Source organism: Chlamydotis macqueenii, chromosome 3 (assembly GCF_036417535.1).
Source record: "Chlamydotis macqueenii isolate bChlMac1 chromosome 3, bChlMac1.mat, whole genome shotgun sequence".
Classification (NCBI taxonomy): domain Eukaryota; kingdom Metazoa; phylum Chordata; class Aves; order Otidiformes; family Otididae; genus Chlamydotis; species Chlamydotis macqueenii.
Genome location: NC_141558.1, coordinates 77,879,694 through 77,900,604, shown reverse-complemented (window position 1 = coordinate 77,900,604; position 20,911 = coordinate 77,879,694). Strand labels below are relative to the sequence as shown.

General features: G+C 41.1%; 2 protein-coding genes across 3 annotated transcripts in view; both read right to left on the bottom strand.

Moving 5' to 3' along the window:
* LPGAT1 (lysophosphatidylglycerol acyltransferase 1) overlaps nucleotides 1–14,481 on the bottom strand; it is a 60,454-nt gene extending 45,973 nt beyond the window's left edge. Inside the window, exons 1-3 of one of the 2 annotated variants that reach the window (XM_086745803.1) lie at nucleotides 14,363–14,481; nucleotides 13,892–14,054; nucleotides 13,210–13,477 (exon numbers count right to left, since the gene is read on the bottom strand). In XM_086745803.1, the coding sequence (XP_086601929.1) occupies nucleotides 13,210–13,447 (238 nt within the window). In that variant the 5' untranslated portion in view covers nucleotides 13,448–13,477; nucleotides 13,892–14,054; nucleotides 14,363–14,481. Of the gene's footprint in view, nucleotides 1–13,209; nucleotides 13,478–13,891; nucleotides 14,055–14,157; nucleotides 14,179–14,362 lie in introns of those variants that run through there. The other variant, XM_086745804.1, reaches the window with a different exon arrangement.
* Nucleotides 14,482–18,994: 4,513 nt separating this feature from the next.
* INTS7 (integrator complex subunit 7) overlaps nucleotides 18,995–20,911 on the bottom strand; it is a 41,546-nt gene continuing 39,629 nt past the window's right edge. Inside the window, exon 23 of the mRNA XM_086744922.1 lies at nucleotides 18,995–20,536. The gene's annotated coding sequence lies outside the window, so the exon portion shown is untranslated. The remainder of the gene's footprint in view (nucleotides 20,537–20,911) is intronic.

Genomic DNA, 20,911 nt, shown 5'->3' with positions numbered 1-20,911 from the left:
AAAAAAAACCCACCATTGATCAAATTTTCCTCCTAACAGAAGCAAACTGCATGACTTTAATCACTGGCTGAAGGTTCAAGTCAAGAAAACCAATAATACTCTTACTGAATGTGGTAAGACCACCCCGATATACCCCAGCTCTGGTTATTACCTTCTACTTACCTAAATCAAGTTCAGTTACCTCTTCATATCCTTCAGGTCTTGCCGAAGTTACTACGAAGTGCTGTTGATGCTGTCTCATTATACAGCTGGTGTTTTTCAGCCCAGCTCGTGATACAGTACAAATAATCACCACACAGAAGTACTGCCGGATGTATTTGGAAACCCCTCTACTTTTAGATTACCTCTGTTAAATGGATACATGTAAAAGGCAAAGGCCATTCTGTGCATTCATTTACCATCTCCCTACAGCAACCTCAGAACTAAGGAGCTTCTCCCCACTTAAGGACACTGACTATTTAAACCTCTTCAACTCAGTCAACTCTGGACAGAAAAAACAGAGCTACTGAATGCCTGGATGATCCTAAGAACAGAAATACATATTCAAACGGTGTATTTTGATATTGTAGAAGTAGCGTAATCTAAAAATCAATACCCACAAGCAATAAAACTGGCTACTAATTAAACAGCTACAGCATTATTCTCTCCTCCCACCATACACCTCTGCACCATCCTCCAGATCCAGTGGGCTAGTGTTGCCAAACCACAAAACAGAACCAAGCCATTGGACGTTAAGTGTGGAGAGGAAAACTTAATAATGAAAGGCATTCAAAGAGTCAAAAAATAACTGGATACAGATGCAAGGAAGCAGAAGGACAAACCTTTTAAAAGAAGCCTTAAATGTTTGCACCGTTAGGTTTCAAGAACTTTCTTAAACTTCTCATGCACGCTACAAACAACAGTCTTTACAACAAAGAACTTGTAACACAAACAAGAACTGTAAAAATGTTTCCCCTTGAACTTTTTAGATACTATGTTAATTTTTTTCAAATAATGGATTCTATAAAGGCCAGGGGGAAAATTATGTTCAGTTACCACAAATTTAATCAAAATAATGTAATCGGAAAACAATAGGAAGCTAATGATGCAGATTAACACTACAGCAAATTCCTGTATTCAGTTTTATGTTTCTGTTTATGCAAGTCACATTATTAAAACAAGAGGCCACAGTAAGTTTGAAAATCATGCTGGAAAGTGTATGACCATAATTCTAGCCAGGAACTTAAGCTAGTACTGTTGCTGGTATGACACAGCAAATGATTCAAGCCAAGAAAGCATCTTACCATATTAAATTTACCCCAGGTTATCCTATACCAGGTCAGTGACTCTTACGAATTAAGTGTGTGGCCACATTTCAGGTTGCCGGTAAGCAGAAGTCCATTATCATAAAATCAGAAGCAATGCCTTTAATGGCACTCTTGGACTGTCACAAATTAAGTAATCAGCAGGAAAAAAAACATCTCTCATTAGATTATTCTAGCCGATGTACCTCAAAGCAGCAGCAGAAAGTTTACTATTCCTAATTTTAAAAAAAGTTTAGCTCTCTGGCATTTGTTACTATTACAAAACAAATAATCCTCTTACACCCACTGACAGCTGCAAAAAATACCTTGGATTTGTGGCTGACTGTCTTACTGGGAGTTTCAGTATTACTTTTTACTGACATAAAATGGTTGGACTCAATACAAACAAATTTATCCAAACATTCTGAATGGTTGGGCTCCAATACCTACCCGTCATCCTCTCAGCGCATAGACTAATATTCAATGCACCTTTCAATGAACTATCCAGATCCCAATTTTGAAATATGCTGCTGCTATGACAGTAATTAAGGCTTTTCCTCTCTCTCTTCTCCCTCCTCAAATTAAAAAAAAAAACTCCATATCTCGGATCAAAAAGTTTTTCTATACACTTGGAACAAATGGTAAAAATGACAGCAGACAAATGCTGGGGGAACAAAAAAAAAAGAACAGATCTGAGAGCACTTCAATTAAAAATAGTACTTCACTGCAGAGCAGTTTCTCTGGAGAGTATCAGTAAAGGGGCTGAACAGAGTTGTGAAAGAGACTGTGGAAATGGATTCTCCATTTCCAACACAGCAAGCGTACCACAACTGCAAGAAGATACTACAAATCTCAAAATTCCACTTTACAATTAAACAACTGATATGAATACTCCTAAGTTTGTGGGTAGCAATAGGCATTGTAAGCACTTTACGTGCAACTTGTCATGATCTGTGGCCACAAGCGCCTTGGCTTACTCATGAAGCACTTGTCAAAAGTGTTACAAATTACTGTTTCCTCAGACAAAAAGAAAACTAGGCAAAACAAATTTATTCAGATTACAAGAGTCTAGCACTCCCATAGAGTAAGAGCTTTGGCCAATACACTTCAAACATTGAATTCTCTGTACTTTATTCAAAGAAACCTTGCCTGAAAGCAAATCCAGCAGGTGACCAAACACTCATATTTACCATATTGTTTTTGCAAAGTATCAGGAAAGGGTGGTAACTGGAAAAGGAAGGAGTAGGCTACCTGCTATGGTTCTTTTCCACCACAGCAGCCACTCAAATAACCTTTAGCCTTTCTACAGCAACACACAGAGATGCCACTCATGGTGACGCAAACTCAGCTCTGCATTTTAGCTTTTAATGTTTAGTGGGCTGTTAAAACACTCGCCAAGAATCTAAGCAATTAAGGGAGTGCGGGTGGGGAGGAAGGCATGTTTCAGTATCTTCCCCCTCTGAAACAGATGAAGGACAAGTGTTTCTCCAGTCTGTAAAAATCTTGTCAAAATCCAGAAGCCAAACATAGGCATCAAACAATCTTTAAACACATCCAAGACAATAAAATCACCTGGGCAAAGGCCTTGCAGTTGTCACATTCCCTTCCTACTTTACTAGGTTGGAAGACTGTATATTAGGTTTGATGATACAAATAGAAGAGTTTCAAATTCAAAAAACCATTCACCTGTTTGTTTTCATGTAATCTACTACATGCAAAAGGCTTAACAGACATTTACATTAACTGTACCTGCATCTGAAAGCATTTTTAAAAATGTAAACTGAACTTCATATTATATTCGTCTGTAGACAAGGCTACAGTTACATTTATTTCCGAGTGAAGCTGTTGCTAGGAGGAACAACAACTGAATTTTAAGCACAGGAAATGAAAATGGATGTGACAGAAGAATGCATTTAGAAAGGAAACTAGCAGTTACCAGAGTTGGAGTTTTGCCAGGCCATCTATATATATTTATGCATATCAAAAGAGAACAGGTTCAGGTACAAAACTTCAAGAAGCCACATTTCTAATGTAATGCCTTCATGCGTGCTACATGGTGGTACAGAATACTTCTCGACAGACTCTCATGCTGCTTACCACCCACACTGTTGCTCTCAGGTGTCCTTAAATACACCTCAAGCCTCATGTTCCCACATGTCCCTTGGTCAGATTCATAACTGACTTTCTCTTTGGCTCTGCCCTGACTACAGTAATCTGAGCATCACTGTTCTTCCTGGAGAGTCTGAGTCAGGTTGCTGTCCCTCCAGTCCTCTTTTTAGGAGGCTGCACCAACTCCTGTTTTACATGCAGCCTAGAAAGTCTTAAAAACACAATGCTTTGAGTTCTTTCACCACTCTGTCTTTTTTCCTAATACTAAGACTAAACAGTTACCAGCATATGCCTTTTGGATCTATGATAAGCAAGGTGGACTAAACATCTTCTAAAAGAAAAGATGCTGCTTTATACACTGTCACTGCCAGCTTAACATGTTGTTCCAGAAGCAGCAGAAGTAGCAAAGTCTGGTTTCCCAAAGACTTACTGACTAACCTCCTTATCCTCAACAAGCTGGACAAGCTATGCCGGCACTGTGGCAAATCCAAAACCATCAATGCACTGGTTGAACGTCAGTAGATGTCAAACAAGATATACAATGGCCAAATCTGCCTGTGCTACCCTCACCTGAGGCACTAACTTGGGTCTCTCTGCCCTCCACTCAGCTGGCAGTTTTCATAAAACTTATGAGGGCACCATTATGTCCGAAATTTGAACCACTTGATGTTTAATGGCAATCCTGGACACCACTCTCAAACATAACTGATGCTTAAATTAACCAAAAATACACATTCTTAATATTAATGTGGTTGGGGGGGGTGTGGGGGGGGCAGGTCACAGTTCTGGCAAGCAAAGAAATTGCACGTGCTTCTAACTTCAGGATGCTAGAAAGCAAATTAAACTAAATTTTAAAACCTCAGACAAAATCCTCCTTTTTGCCACCAAAAAACCACATCCACAAGCACTCATGCTATTGTCCCAACGATTCAACTTCCCAAACAGCAGCAGCACTGCTCTTAGTATATCTTTTCTATTTTCAGTTCTACATAAGCAAGAAACAGCAGTAAAGCTATTAATCTTTCCTCTCCCCCTTTACTTAAATTACAAAACCGAGGTGAATCTCTAAGCTAAACTATTAGATTCCTTAAACAGAGAAAACTCCTTACCTTTTAGAACTATAACATTTAAACAAGAAATTTTCAGATTGTGTTCTATGACTTAAAGGAAGTAACACCATTAACAGTATCCTATGAAGTAAGTATTCGTGAAAAGACATAACGAAAGCATTCGAGAAAAAAAACAAACAAAACCCCCAGGCACTGCTGTCTTATTAAATCTTCAAGACTTTAATTTTCTACCTTGCAATGACAGTAAAAGTCCTCTTCTTTACACAGAGGCAGGAAGATTGTGTCTCTTCTACTCTATTCTGCCTGGGAAACAGAATCATTGAGTTCAGTTCAGTTCTGATTCAAGTTCAGCTGTGAATTAAATTGTTCTGATTTTATTTCAGCTTGCACTAATGAAGCTGTTCACCGTCTTGGAGCCCCTTCTTAATTCTTCAATAGCTTTAAAACAGCAGAGACAAAACCAGCAAAGTGTGAAGTTGAACCACTGATATTTTTAGTATTATTCTCCTACCTGTTCTTTACATATTTAATAACACAAGGTATAGTTGTGCACCGAGCCAAAGTTTTCCCTAAGCTCTCCACCATTGATACTAATCTCCTTCCTAAACTGCTACTTCACTTAAATATTTATTACTTTGGACTGCTCAACACTGAACAACTTCTGCATTTTGTTGGCTATTCGTACAGCTTAAGTACTTTTGAAGTACTTTACAATTGTCTCTGTAGCTGACAAACTCAAACAGTACACATACAAAACTTCAGAGGAACCCCACTGCTAAGCTTTCACCAAAATGAACACTGGTCTTTTTATTCCTTTATCAACCAGTTCTCACCCTATGCCTAGTTTGCTTTTCTAAAGGAACTTTGCAGAAGGCACTCTTCCAGTCTAAACAACAGTAATCAGCTAACAAAATAGTAAGAAAAGGTGAATAAGTCTACTTCAGCGACATTTTCAAATGACTTTGACATTTTCAGAGCCCTATCCTGCACAGGACTACTCTCTTGAATTGGAGCCATAAGCAGTAGTTCAACAAATACATTTAAGTTGGTACTGTCACCGAAAGACGCAGTTCCTTCCTCTTTCCCTTTGCTATTTGTGTCTACCCTCCTCTTTCTCCACACCCTCAAAATGAATTGGGTTAGGGACTGTGTTTTGTAAGTAAAAAAAGGAGAAAGGAAAAAAAAAAAAAAAAAAAAAAAAAAAGGAGGTGAGCAATTTTAGTGTGGATCAGGGCCATGATCCATATCACCACACCATCATTAAAATAATTGGCCAATGCAACTGAAGCAGTGGTAGAATAAGCCTGAAAGGCTGAGACTGGCTTTCTTAAGTGGCATTCTCTGCTTAAAATGCTTGGAGGTGGGGGAGAGAGGGGAGGAAATACAGCCTCATATGCAGAATCCCTCTCTCCTACAGAACATTTTTAGGAATGCAAACATATTAGCCTTATTTATTTCCGTAACTGCATATACAAATGGCTGGACTATTATCTCAACCGTGGTGACTGCAATAGCAGTGCAATTACATGCCTGTGCAATCCCACATTTGACATCATCTTAAGCACTAGAGTTTATATTTCACCGTAATAAACACAAGTAGATTACATATCTTGAAGCTGTATTTTGGCTCAGTTCACACTGGAAAATTACACCACTAAGCTTATATTCCAATAAAGGATTTACTAACTACACTGTCTAATTAAGGTTGCACAACTCTTCCATTTTTAAGATCCTGTTTTCCGCAGCTTAAAACCTTGCCAAACTAACCTTTGGCAAGACCTCTCTGTCCCTCACACACATCTAACAGAGAAAGGGAAAGTGATACATTCTGAGCATCTGTTTGAGTTTCATTCTAAGAAAAGTAATTTCCCAGAACAAAATGACAGAGAAAGTAGGTTTTATTCACATTAAACATCCTTTTTTTTCTCCAGTTTTCTTGAAAAGCTCTAAAATTCCTACGCTTTAGAACAGTTACATTAAATGAGAAATTGCATCTCTGACATAAAAGCACCATCTCTGACATGTTCCAATACAGATGTGATCACACAATCAGAGTTGGGGTGGGGGGGGAGGTAATCAAGCCTTCTTCATACACTCTGCAAAGAATTTGTGGACAAAGAATTTAACTCCCTAAGATTTCACTACTCCAAATCAGAGCTGGACAAAAAGCTTTCCTATCACTATTTCACATGGTTCCTAAAAGCCTACCATTAAGAAAAAGAAAGCGTACAGAGACACATCTCTCAGTTATTCTTACTTATATCCTTTCAGGTACTCAACCAGCAACAAAAGGAGAAAGAAGATCATAGAATCATAGAATGGTTAGGCTTGGAAGGGACCTTCAAAGGTCATCTAGTCCAACCCCCCTGCAAGGAGCAGGGACATATCCAGCCAGACCAGGTTGCTCAAAGCCCCATCCAAGCTGGCCTTGAACGTTTCCAGGGATGGGGCATCCACCACCTCTCTGGGCAACCTGTTCCAGTGTTCTACCACCCTCACTGTCAAAATTTTTTTCCTAATATCTAATCTAAATCTACATCCCTCTACTTTGAAAACGACTACATGACTAGCATGAATGCATATGCTAAAAACAAAGGCCCAGAAGAACGGTGAAAACACATCCCAAAAAGAGCAAACAGCCATAAGCAGGAATAGAACCGAGAATTCCCAAAACTCTGTCTTCCTTTGGCTGTTCACACATAAACTAATTCAGAAGCATCCCACAGCCATTCTGGGATTTAAAAGCAAATAATCACACCTTTCTATATAGGTATTTCTCAATAATTTCATCTTTACTATCCTTAGGCAGATGTCACAGATTTGGTATACTTGCAATAGTTTTTGTATTATCCAGAGTAGGTGAAAGTAGGAGCAGAAACTAACCCATTCCTAAAAAAAAAAAAAACCAACCATCCAAAAAGAAAAAAAAAAAAAAACAAAACACTAGTAAAAAAAAAAAAAGTGTATGCTTTTACTCTAAGTTGTGTGTCACAAGGCAGTAGCTTTCTAAAAATACAATTCAGAGAGCACTTCAATACCAAATCTTTCATAGTGATCCTTTATAGTTAAATGATACAATAGGAAAACAAAAGATAAGCTTTACTGCTGCTGTCACTAGATCAACTACAAAGAAGTATAGTAAAGCCTGTAACTCACCTTCCAAAAAGGAGAGATAGGAATTTCCTGGTGTGATTCTACATATTATTAAAATAGGACAAGGGTCATTATATAGCACTCTTTACAAACAGACACATCACTTGCACAAAGAAGTTGACAGCAAGTTCACTGTACGGCTTAACCTTCTCTTACGCAAAGGCACATTGAGCCTTTGCTCCGAGGCCACGATAGAAACGGCTCCAATGTCCTCAGCTCATTCAACTCTGACCTTTTATTATCAAGACAGCTCACAAATAACCCACAAACTTCCACTTACAAACAGCAAAACAAATTCAAAGATCCCTGCTTGATCTCAGCATAACCTACACGTAAATCACACGCATCAGAGAAAACTGCATTTAAAACAGGGATTACCTAGAAACTCAACGCATAGCCATAGAATAAACTAAAAGTTTCTTGTAGTAAGTTCCCATCCAAATCTACTGAGTCACTTCAGGTATCTCTGCACATTCGAAGAAACTCTCAAACAAGAACAACTTTGTTTCTCCATTTTACACACCGCCTGGCCTCAAAAACGCAAGTTGTTTCCCCCACGCCACTCCCTGCTCAGTCCTCAAATCAAAATATTGTCAGTTAAAAAAAAAAAAAAAAAAAAAAAAAAAAAATCACACTGTAGAAACAGAGGAGGATAGAAAACAATGGTAGGGTTAGAGGCATAGACAGGTCTCCTGAAATAACGCCTCCTGCCTTATACGGTGCAAGAAAATGTACTTTATCACATCTGCTGTTCTCCAGCTTCTGCTGTACTTCCTGCCTGAGGAGAGGGGCCAACTTGTCACGAGAAGCAGCACAGAAAGCACCTGCTATCTGCACTGAGGAAGTGTTGTCACAGCAACTCCACCTGTATCTTTCACAGTTCTGGAAGATAAAAATATTTGCATTCTTAGAAGACTAGAGGAGCTGAGGCTCTTGACTGATGAAATGGAAACAAAGAAGATTTTGAATTAGAGAAAAAAAAAAAGTATGACTGCTAAAGAAATTACAGAGTGGTCACTACTTAATCATACACACTATCAGGCAATAAACTTTAAATCACTTGAAGGAAGGGGAGGGGAGAGGAGACAACTGAAAATTCAAATCTCAATTTTACTCTACTTGGCTACGTAACAGAGAAAGGGAAATTGTCCTCACTTGACAAAACCAGAATATTCTTACAGACACGATTTAAACGTCACATTCCCAGCTGACAAAGAACTGTAACAGGCAATACTACAGGATTAGTCCACTTTTTATTAAGCACTGCATCATTATACCAGTAAGTGTACTCACATCACTAAGATTTTTGTGCATGTGATAACAGAAGTGTATTACTCTTCCTTTCATCAGCCCACTGTCCATCAGCCTGTCCAACACTATGGCGAGACTGTGTGTGTGGGCAAGACGCTGAAATAGGTTTTGTCAAGTTGCCATCTTCAGTGTGGGGTATGAAATACTCCAAGCACAATTCTCAAGGAAACTCCCTCCCAAGATGCACAAAACCCCACTGACCACATGCAACACTTCTCTCCTCTGGTGCTCTGACAGGCAAAAGAGCACTGATGGCTACTGCAAACAGGGGACATTCATGCTCCACCAGCTCCTCCTCCCCATCCCCACTGAGAGGTACAGATTGGGCACACACCGCTGCTCCCTACGTTGGAACAGAGCTGTAAGGAGTAGAGTGAAGCACAAGATTAGCATCGTGAGTATCAGGCCTGCATTGCTAACTGATTACTCTGAAGTCGAAGAGACTTCTAACTGCAATACTGCAACAACACTATCACAGGCTAATGCTAACTTCTGCATTTAGACAGCAGGAGAAAGGAATAAAACAGTTTGTCTAAGTGCATTTAAGCAAAGCAACGTTTTCTCTAGCAGCCCTATTTTTAGCAATTTGATTAAATATATAGATATTAAACTTCAGTCTGCAATAGCTACTTGCTCAAAGAAGTTCAGATCTAGAAGACGGCTGCTTTAAAATCAGTTTTGTAGGTGAGAAGAAGGTCATCAGAAATTCACCACCATAGATAGGCTTCATCTCCCTCCCATTACATCTACTGCACTATTTAGTGGTTTCTGGTTTACTTGTATATTAAATGACAAATTATAGTATAGGGAAAAAAAGGTACTCGCCAACACAGGATCAAGCACTCTTGAGTTTGCTTTTTTTAGAACGCATCCTCCAACAAATGCAGGAAAACATTTAGAAGTGTTATTCAAAGGTGCCTTTCAAATCACACTAATATGCAGATTCTGAGTGTCCTAACCGAACAGCTCCTACAATGAGAGCAATACAGTTATACAAAAAGCCTTAAAAAAAGAAAAAGGCTTACAAGAATTAAAATAAGGCCTTTCTGAAAGCATTAAAAAAATAGACTATCTGAACACTCTTCATAAAAAGACACTCAGTTTTCCTTTTCCTATAGAGTTCAAGAGAATAACACAGATATTTATCATACTCTGCCCTTTAAAAGTCAAAGGCAACCAATTATACCCAAGTTCTCTCTCATACTTGCATCTTAAGAAGAAAAAGATTAGGGAAAGGAGAGTGACCTTGACTTTTACAATTTCTCTTCCTGTTCCTTCCTTTATTTTGGTAGTTATACACTATCTCTTTACATAACACCAAGTGCATCTGCAAACAGAGAAACACCTACGTTTATCAAAAAGCACAGATTAGAGCTGCTGATAAAGACACAGATCATGTTATTTCTGTGACAAATGCTCCAGGATCCTAGCACAAAACCACAGGTTTTTGCAGGGGTGGGGAGGAGAAGGGCAGACCTAGTTCATGAGTTTTCCTCAGCTCTTCCAGCTTTATTCAATAAAATATAGCAACAATTACGCAACAGCAGCAGAGCCCAGGAGGAAAACCTAGCACTTGCCATACTTTCTTCATTTGGTGTTGAGCTCTCTCCTACACATGACATGCAAACTTACAGGGGGAATAAAAGTCTGCTCTGGATCTACTTTGCAGGCTGAGTTTAAGTCCCTAATTACAAATGGTTTATGCTACTTCTCACCCAACAGATGATGCAAGCTCGGAAGGGGAAAAAGTTAATAAATCTTAAAAAAATTAAATACACCTTCAACACAACTGAAGGAGAATACCACCTTCAATTAAAAGGAAACTTATTTAACTGATTATCCTCTCAATCAAGAAGAAAAACTAAAAGACCCAATTCATGATCTGCTCTGCTACTCCAAAAAAAAAAGAAAAATCCATAATCTTCTCAATGAACCCATACATCCCTACTATCTTGTATTTACTTTTGCAAAGATGGAACCTATCTAGTCAAAGCCTATCTTTGACTTAGCTTTAGGAATTAAAACCAGAAGAATTCTGGAGCAAGTCTCTTTCAGATGCACCACTGCAAATCTTAGACAGGAACTTTAATAAAGTAGTATTTCAGTTCTGAAAGTTCTGTTGTACTCCATAAAAGAGGGACCTTTGTGACAGTCTTTTATAAATGTATCAGTCTGGAAACAGACACATAAATTACTCCATCTACGTACGCTGAAGCCAGAAAGATACACTTTCCAGGTTTGTTCTGCATGTGGTGGAGAGCACTGATGAGGGTAAAGAAAGAATGGACAAAAAAGTAAGCTTTTCTTGCTATTTTATAGCTTTCAGTATAAAACATGTTAACGTCTTCATATCAAATAAAACGTATTTAAACTAAGACTTCATACAAGCATTTGCTTAAAATCCTCCCCAAAACAAGAACTACGCTTTATAGCGAAATGTAAAAAGAGCCTCCTTACCCGTTCCAGAAAACACTTCTGTGTAGCTTTTTGTAAATGATACTTCAAAAAAAATATACTAAGACATTTCAAGACTGTAAAACAAAGGATTTCAAATTGCCAAGATACATCAGCAACACCAATCAACAGATGCTTCAAGAAGACTGTAGGATATGCAGATCATGCTAAAATCACTTCCCAAGCAACAGGCAAAAGAAACCACACAGTTCTGCAGTCAGCAGTAAAACTATCCCAAGGAAACTGCTTTCAAAAATCACCAGTCTTATCATCATGGGACAGTGGCTTGAATTTTAACTAGCATGTTCCACATACACAGTGAATCCCCGGGGTCATATGCTGTATGACTTTAATATTATCATTATGCCCATAAACTTTCCCATTTCCAATTAACAATACACACGACACCCTGAAAGCCTGAAGGCCTCTGGAAGGCCTTTGTGCTTTAAGGTATAAAGCAGACTTTAAAAAAAATACACCTGCCACTGCAAATACTATGTGGACTTCTTTTAATGAGCAAATATAAACATACAAAAAGATTTTTAAACCAGCATATCTGGAAAAGCTTGAGCTGGACGAGGCAATGCAATTTTGAAGCAGTGCAACGTTGCGACAGTTCTAGCCCAACAGACCAGAATCTAGCTTGCTGCTGCCACCATCTCCTTAAGAAGAACTGGAAGCTCACCTAGAGTATCCACAGAAACTTTGTGCACCTCGGAAAGGCACATAACAGGGTACCAAAATGCACATTATCACAGATGCTTCAGCTCTTGCAGTCTAATAAAAAGAGCACTCCATCTGGGTCAACACTGACTTTCTGACTAATCAAGAGTCTGACCAGACTCCAGAGCTGTGTGCTGTCATTCCTTTTTTTTCCTTGTTTACAGGGACAAGACCTGCAGATGCAGCCTGGGCAGAAGAGAGGGAAAGAATTTTAGGAAGGCTGTTCATATTTTGTACTCAGTAGATTAATTTCCTCCCCTTTCCAAGATCTAAGCACATACTAAGAATTGATGGCTGTTTTCTTGCACAAAGTGCAGTAGCCAGGATGAAAATCAGTGCATTCGAGGACAAGACTAGAGCCTTCCTTAATATTTCAGTTCAGTCCATCACCTTGATGAGCCTATGAATACTAACAAGCAAAAATCAGTTCAATAATAACTGCAAAGCAAGCATGCAGATGGGAAAAATCCTACAGAATCTGTAATTAGCTCTGCTAACAGTAAATGAAGAGCCATACAGTCGAGAAACATTGTGTATCGCCATTTGTATGAAAGAGGTTCCCTCTGTTTCTCCTGCTTCAGAATGCAGGGAAGAGACAGTAGCTGTTGCGAGGAACAGAAGACCTGTTCTTCTGACACGAGCTTCATGTCAAATTTTTCAGCCTTGTGTCCTGACAGCTTTAAGTGGAGATGATTTAGAGATGCATAGACTTAATAAAGAAAATTTTGACTCTATCAGCTACGTGCACAGTACAAAACAACTCTCTTTTGAGGAAATGTACCTTTTTAATGTAACACTAAAACAAAGTGATTAAGATACTTCAGAGAAATCATAGTTCTGATTACACTAAGACAAAATACTGAGTGAGAAACTCTTATTTAACACATAATAAATTTGTATCCATTATTTTAAGAAAATGTTTCAATACACTCAGCATCTCAGTCCATAAATACAAGGCATCTGTGTAAGAAACCTGAAAGAAAAACATCCCATATATCCACTATATTTACATATTCCCCTGTATGTCCCCATACTAAGAGATCTGTGTTCTAACACTTACTGACATCTTTACATTTGTACGTTTTAAGTTAACAAGACATTCTTACCTGTATATCCTGCCCACCAGCCCCAGGAAGCCACCATAGCTAAAAGCCACTTAAATAACACTCCTTCGATATACCAAAAGCTTTTACTGTCCAACACTCGGAGAGGCTGCAGCACAATTAAATACAAGACGTAGGACGGAATAGCGACCAGGTTATTGGCGACCATAAAGGCGAACCTGAGGAGTGCTTTCAGGCAGGTATAGCCCACCCGCCGGGCCTGCTCTAGAGTCACGGCCATTCTCTTCACAGCGGAGGGTGCGGGACCGTCCTGCGGGCAGAGGAAGAAGAAGGCACAGGTAGCGCTTTCCGAGCGGGACCAGGCGAGGCGAGGCTGCCCGCCGGCCGGCCCCAGACCCAGCCCGCCCCAGCCGTTACTCACCGGGGAAGAACGTTGCCCTCGCTTCGGGGCGGGGGCAAGAAGGAAGCGGCGCCAGCGGGGGCCGCCTCACCTCCCCTCTGCGGGCTCCCGGAGACCCCAGCCCACAGTTCCCCTCCGGGGGACACACGCGCGGTCCCAGCCGGCCTCCATCTTTCCCCTCCCCTCTTCCCCCCCTAAAAAGAAAGGTCGCAAGGCACTAACGCGGCCGCCTCTCCTCCCGCCACCGGCGCGACTGACAGGAGCCGGGGCCCGCGGGCGGTGCGGAGGGGAGCGGGCGGCGGCGGGCCCGGCCGCGGGACTCACCTCCGGCAGGGCGGCGGAGCGGCGGCGGAAACGGCGGCGGCGGAGCTGGGCCCGGCGGTGCTGGCGGCGGCAGTCCCGGCTGGCGGCGGCGGCGGCTGGCGGCGGCTCATGGACCCGGAGGTTGCTGGCCCGGCCGCGGCAGCGCTACTCGCCCTGCGGATCCCTACGGAGAGAGGAGGGCGGGCGGCGTGAGCGCGGGGGCCGGCGGGCGGGGAGGCGGGAGCGCCGGGCCGGGTCGGGCGGGCAGGCGCAGACCGCGGGTTCACCTCGGTTCTCCCTCGCCGGCGACTCGGCCGGCCCGGGCCTGGTACCCCTTCCCCTCCCTCCCCTCACCCTTCCCCGCCTGCCCGGTGCTCCGCGGGCGGGACCTCACCGCGCCACAGCCGCGCAAGGACAGGCGGGTGCCGCGGGCGGGGGGAGGACCCTGCACCTGTTGGGGGTGGGGGCCCGGCCCGCGCGGGGTCCCCGTACCTCGGCTCCGCCGCCTCCGTCCCCGCGGCGGGCAGCGCGGGCCGCCGGGGTTTCATGCCGGCCGCTGGGGCCGCGCTCCCCGCCCCCGCCGGCTGCGTGTCCGCCGCGGCCGGCCGCCTGCTGCCGAGAAGCGGGTCTGGCGCTGCCGCCAGCGCCGCCCCTCGCCGAAGAGCGCGGGTGGCCGCGCCCCCAGCCCCGCACGCACACGCACCGGCAGTAGCTCGGCAGGGGGGAAGCACAGCGGGCCGCGCCGCCGCCGCGCTCGGGAGTGCCGCCCGAACCGGCCCGCGGAGGGGGCGGAAGCTGCGCCTGCGGCAGCCCCCCCCCGTCGCCCTCCCCGGGGCTTCTGCTCCCGGCCCGGCGCAACGTCCGCTTTTCCCGGCGACCCTCTGCTTTAATCCCCCTTCGCAGCTGTTTTGGTTAAAGTTGGTTTAGTAAACGGGGAAAGTGGAAGAGGGCACACTGACACGGGCCCCCTCGGCACTTCCAGAGACGCTCCTGCCCAGGGCAGCCACAACACGTTCTGTCCCTGCAATCAAGTCCCTATCAACTTTTTCATTTCCTTTCCCTCCCCTGCAGCTGCAAACACTGCCTCCTACTTCCAGAAAACCCAGAAGCAGCTGAGGGGGGGAGGCTTTCGCAGCCCCCTCCAGACAACCCACGCCCCCACCAAACTGCTCCAGGGTGAGGAATTTTTCCCTTCTGTGTAAGTGCATCATCCCTTGTGATAGAGGAGTGCTGTCCCTCACCTGTTCACCATGCCTGTCAGACAAGTCAGCTCCCGGCTGCTCTGTAAGCCCTTGCACAGGCCTTGGAAGAGCACTATCAGACCTCCTTCAGCCCTCTCCAGGCTGCATGGGCCCCATTTCCTTAGCTTAGTTCAACTGTTACAATACTTGGACTGAGCAGAATGGCTCATGCAAGCGATTTTAACTCAGTTTGGGTTCTTAAGGAATAGAAGCAGATAAAAAAAAACCAATTACACTGTAAGAAAGAGACATGTTAGAAGGTCTTTTGTGCTGAAAAAAATTACAAATTGTAATACTTGGACTGAAAAACATAGCGCTTTCACTTAGAAACTATGCCATGCATGAAGCTAGACTCATTGTCTAGGAAACAGTGGTCTTCTGAGATGACTGTACCATCAACAAAATTAAATCTCAACCTCCATTCCAGGAAGAAAACAAAGTTGTTATTGCAGATAAATTTCATTTGAGAATTTAAAAACGCAAGCAGCCAAATAATGCCATCATGTACTATTTGCGCAAAACAAAACTGCAGACCTTCTTGACAAAAAGGACACATCTTGCATAAGTGTTTCCAAGTCTGGGTGTTTTTCTGTCTATGTTATTTTTATTACTAGGTTAAATTTGACAGTTGCACTCAGTAATCATTATGGAGTCAGCTTGAGCTGTTCTGAAGTGTTACCAACTTCAGCAAGACTTGGGTTTGGAGTTATGTTTTGTTTTTTTTTTTTTTTTATATCTCATGTGAATAACTCTGGGCATATAGTTGAACTTATTCTCAGCAAAATTTTGCTCCAAAATCCTCAGGTAGAAAAAGCACAGTTTTTAGGCCATAATTAAAGTTACATTTTAATTTTTACATCCCAACAGCAAAATGAAGCCTTGCTTATCTATTATCCTAAGATGAAAAACATACATTATAATTCATTTCTATAATACTTGGTATCTCCTAATACTTTTATTCACACTGTACAATTTGGAATAATATTCTTAAAGCTGATGCATCAAAATGAGAGTCTGCAGAAATTATCTTAGACAACTAATGAATTCGGCAATTTATATCACAGAAAGGAATTGCACATGGGGAAGCAGGCATACAAAGCATTCTTTGTCAAAGTGACTGCCTTAAAGCTTAGGAAGCTGTGGTTTAGCATTTTGCTGAATGAGCTGGTAGCAAAGACCCACCCCTATGCCTCATTTCCTGGCCTTCACACGGACAACCCAAGTCCTAGGGAGTGTGTACAATGAAATAACTCCTTATGGATCCTGAGAAGCCTGCTGTCTGTCATCCAGTCTGAGCCTCTGAAGAATCCTTTCTAATATAAAATAACACATATACATGCCATTACTGCAAACAAAAAGAAGCAAACAACTAAGCAGTTTAATTTTTTTTTTTCCGTTTAGTCAATAACTTAATGCTGAAGCTCAGCAGTTTCACAACTGGTTTTGGTTTTGATTTTTTTTTTTTTTTTTTTAACATTCTGATTTCTGGAAGCAGTTCTTCATTCTCTGAGCCTCGTGAACTTTATTATATATATTTGTCCTTTTACTATTTTAAAGGCAAAAAAAAAGACAAGATATAATAAAAGCAACTCTCAATTTGTGGCCTTTTAAACCACTTTTCTAAACTTTACATATTTTTGACTGAATACCCCCCCGCCCGTAACTATGCCTTTTCAGCCCTGTGGGAATACTGACAGGGATGTCACTAGTGATCATTGTAATAATACATTTTACTGTGCTTATTAACTGCTAGATACAGATACTAACATTAATATTAGGTGGTTAACTGATGTCAACGATTGCTGGAGCAGATAATTAAATATTGGAGTTGTCTTCCACTCACCTCCAAAAAAACCTACAGACCAAAAATACAAAAAAAAAGAAGGTTAAACTTATTCCTGCCTGTAAGAAGGAAAACATGTTATTACTGAGATGGGGATGTTACACAGTAATAAACACCTTCAGTTACTTTAAAAGTTATCCTAAACAGCATATAGGTTATAACAAGGGAGCTGCACAGTCTGTGAGATTCTTAATTCACACAGGCTGGATTTGATCACTGTTATCCAGCTGCAAGATTCAAGTCAGGTTTTTGTCATAAACTCCTTGAGAGACATTTGAAGAAGATAACATTTTTTGTCTCTGGGTACACTTCAAGAAGCAATTAGCCACTGTCATTCTCATACACTGCAGTTCAATGGCACATATTTGCATTCCAACTTTGCCGTAGCATTACAGCTGCCTGCAAGCGTAGCTGTGAGGAGGGAACGCATTGCACATTCAAGTAGTCCATGAGTCACAGAGGCACGGATAACCATAATGAAATCCAGGTTCAAAGCTGTAAATACCAAACCAGCTAAAAGATGTGTTTCTGGAGTTCAGAAACAGTAAGTTTTGGAATGCTTTTGAACCTCTGTCTGGGTCAAAGATTAGGAAATAAAAAGCTGCTCATCTGTCCTGACCAGATTCAATCAGTTCTCCCTGCTTGCTTTACTTGTAGCAAACTGAAGCCACAGATGCCGTATGGTTGGAGGAAAAAAAAAAAAAAAAAAAAAAAAAAAAAGTTAGGAGGATGCATTTGTGTGCTCTTGACACTAAAACCAATATTGCCTTTAAAAATCATAAAGGCCTATCATACAGAGAGAAAAAAACAAGAAAATAGCCTGAGAAATCTCGGAAATTCTACAGAGTAGAGAACAACTACTGTTTCCAACCTCTCAGAATGAGCAACTCGCTACTTGGGAACTTGTATCAAATTTTATTTAAAAAAATAGCATGTCAAAAAATACAAAAGTAGACAAAACTGCCATGAGAAACTACAAAGATGGGAACATGCGCAGAGCACAGACAGCTGGAAGATGCATAACATAAAGTAGGGTGTATACTCAAGGGAGCATACATTCAGAAACCATCTCAAGTGAATTAAGTAGTTAGCATCGCATCTGGAAAAATAAGTTTAAAGAAATCCCAACAACTAAACAACTGGTTTCCATAGGCTACAGTAAAGAAAGAACGGAAAAGAACTGGTAAGAAAACAAACAAACAAACAAACAAACAGAAGGAAGTTGTAGGCTCTTCAGAGGAAAAAGAGAAAAAAAAACCAAAAACAACTTAACCTCCAATCCTGAGCTGCTTTACAGGGTGTGAAATACCCTGATGTGGAGGATTTTTGCATTGCTGTCTTAAAAACACTAAATATTTCATTAGTTTTCATAATAATAGTTAAACCTTCCAAAATATTCTGTAACAGTAGCTTTCATTACATCCTCTGTATGAGAGGCAAACCCACCCCCATTCTCCAAGTAAATTATTAAATTTGAGGGGCGGCATCAGTCCCTCCATCTCTGCCAGCTGTACCTCAGGAGGAACGGAGGAAACATGCTTGTTAAAGTCCCTTGATCTTCAGTGGCAAGCTGTTCTTATGTCCTTTCTCTCACTCATCCAACAGTAGACTATGTTTATTTTAAAAGCTCTCTCTACTTTCAGTAATCTTGCAGATACACGAGTTCCCTTTGAAGACTCACATCCATTTATCATATGCAAAATACAAAACTAGGCCATTTTCTTTTTCTGACTTTTCTCAAGGAAGCAAATGTTGTCAGACTACTTGACCTTTCAGTCAAAGATGCTTTTATTTGCATCTTAATTGCTTTAAGGACACTTCAAGGTAACATGAAGGAGCTGTTAAAACAGAAGTAAATTGTGGTATTTACTTTAATACCTGTTACATTCCTGTATTTATGTAAAAAGGCTTTAAGTGACCTAACACAGGGCTTAGCCCCCTAACAAGCTCCCTTCCCTTGCCCCCCTCCAGATCCCACATGCAGTATCCCTCACCAAGAGCAGCCAGCTGCCGACAAATCAGCCTTGCCAGTTCCTATGGTTCTAACATAGCTCATTTTCTCTAATATTTTAAGCTCTTGGATGAGAGCCTAAGATTTTTCACATTAAAAAAAAAATCATAGGCCTCAGAGAAAATGTGTCACAAGTGTGACCAAAAATTTCAGGCTTAAGATAAATGCATGCTTCCTCCCCCCTCCCTTTACTATCTTGAGTTGACATCAGACATCAATATTAGTTCTAACAAGACGGCTGGATGTCAAGTTAAAGCCTTGAGGGGTTTTTTTTTGTGCCATTTTTTTTCCTAGGAGAAGATGGCAAAGAAGATTTCTGGTTTTTAAACGAAAAATCTACATAAACACACAACCAAAGAAACCAAAAAGTTATTGTTAGGGTAAGAGAGACTAAACAAACAGAAAGTTCTGGGTAAATAAAAATAGTATTGAAGTAGCAGTGTCACGTTGTTCAACTCCAGATTTGTTTGTTTGCTTGTTTTAATCAGAAATCATTAAATATTATGCAAGTTGGATTGTTACATAGTTCTTTGACTTACTATTTAATTCCAAAAATTTTGTAAGCCTAAATGAGACCAAATAAACATTTTATAACCCAGTATTATTGCATTTGTAATTTTGCTCTAGTGAATTTTATATAGCTAGACATGGACAGAAAAACAAACTTTGGCTCCAGTGAGGAAACGCCCCTTCACATTCTACTCCAGTGCAATGCTTGAAATTGTCCAACATAAAGTAAAAATTAAAATTCAAGACACAGCTTCTAGGGAAAGCAAGCCGAGCCATAGCCAAGGAGGCCATATGACATGGAAGACACAGCTACGCTAAATCAGTACAAGTACAAATTATCAAGTGTGCCACTGGGGAAGAGAGAAGACCACTCACGTCTAAGGCTGGCTCTGGCTATGGTCCCATCACTCTGTCTAGTAAGCGCTGCAGCAAAATGGATCTTTATATAGTGAGAAATCTCAAGAACATGTGTACTGGACTCGCCCTACTCTGCACTTCAGATTGAGCTCATCTGTTGGATTACTGCTGCTCAATTTAATTGGCCAGCATAGTTGGGCTCTTTACTGGAATGTCTTTTTGTCCCATTTGATAGCCAATTTTTATTTATTCTGTGTTTTCCAATGGTTTCCTGAGGCCAATGCAGTGTCAAGAGAGATTTGATGGTTATGGACACATATAAAGTGACAGTTCGTAAACTTTTTCAGGTGGAGAATGTGTTCTAAAATTTAGAAGGACTCTTTATGATTTGTCAAGGGTTTGTTTTTAACTATTTTTGGACACATTTATTTCCTTTGAAGCACAAAAGCAGAGTGATAACTAGTATCTGTAGTACTTTAACGACAAAGAATCTAAAGAGACTGTAAGTATAAGCTACAGAGGGAGACCAAGCCATATGATGCTTCAGTGAAGGCTATCCTGATCTCCCAAAAGGATCTGAGTAGACTCATGTCTGAATGTAGTTACTCTTTCCACAGCATAGCAAGGCCAAACTCACATACTGTTAAGGAATTTTGGAGCTGGATTAGAAGAGCACACTCATCTTTGTTCATGTCCTTCACCATCTGTAAGAAAGGTGAAAAGCCAGAATACATCACATTTGAACAATTTGCCAGTTAATCGAGACTAGCAGAAGGTGAGGCAGATACAACCATCTCTCTCCCTTTCTTCTACCAGCTATATGCAAATTTCATAATTTTCCACTTAGGATGAGCTCATGAGCCTTTACAACAATGCTGCTCTTGGATTTTCCATCTCAATCTATTTTACATAAAATGTATACCTTGTATTTTGTTGTTGTTGTTTTTGGTCTAGCATATCAGGAATATAAGTCCTCTTGTTGCAGCTACATGCTCTGTAACTCATACGCAGATCTGGTAAGATTGCTTGTCATATATTTCACAGTTGTCCGAATCAATATCACCTTCAAAAACAGATGT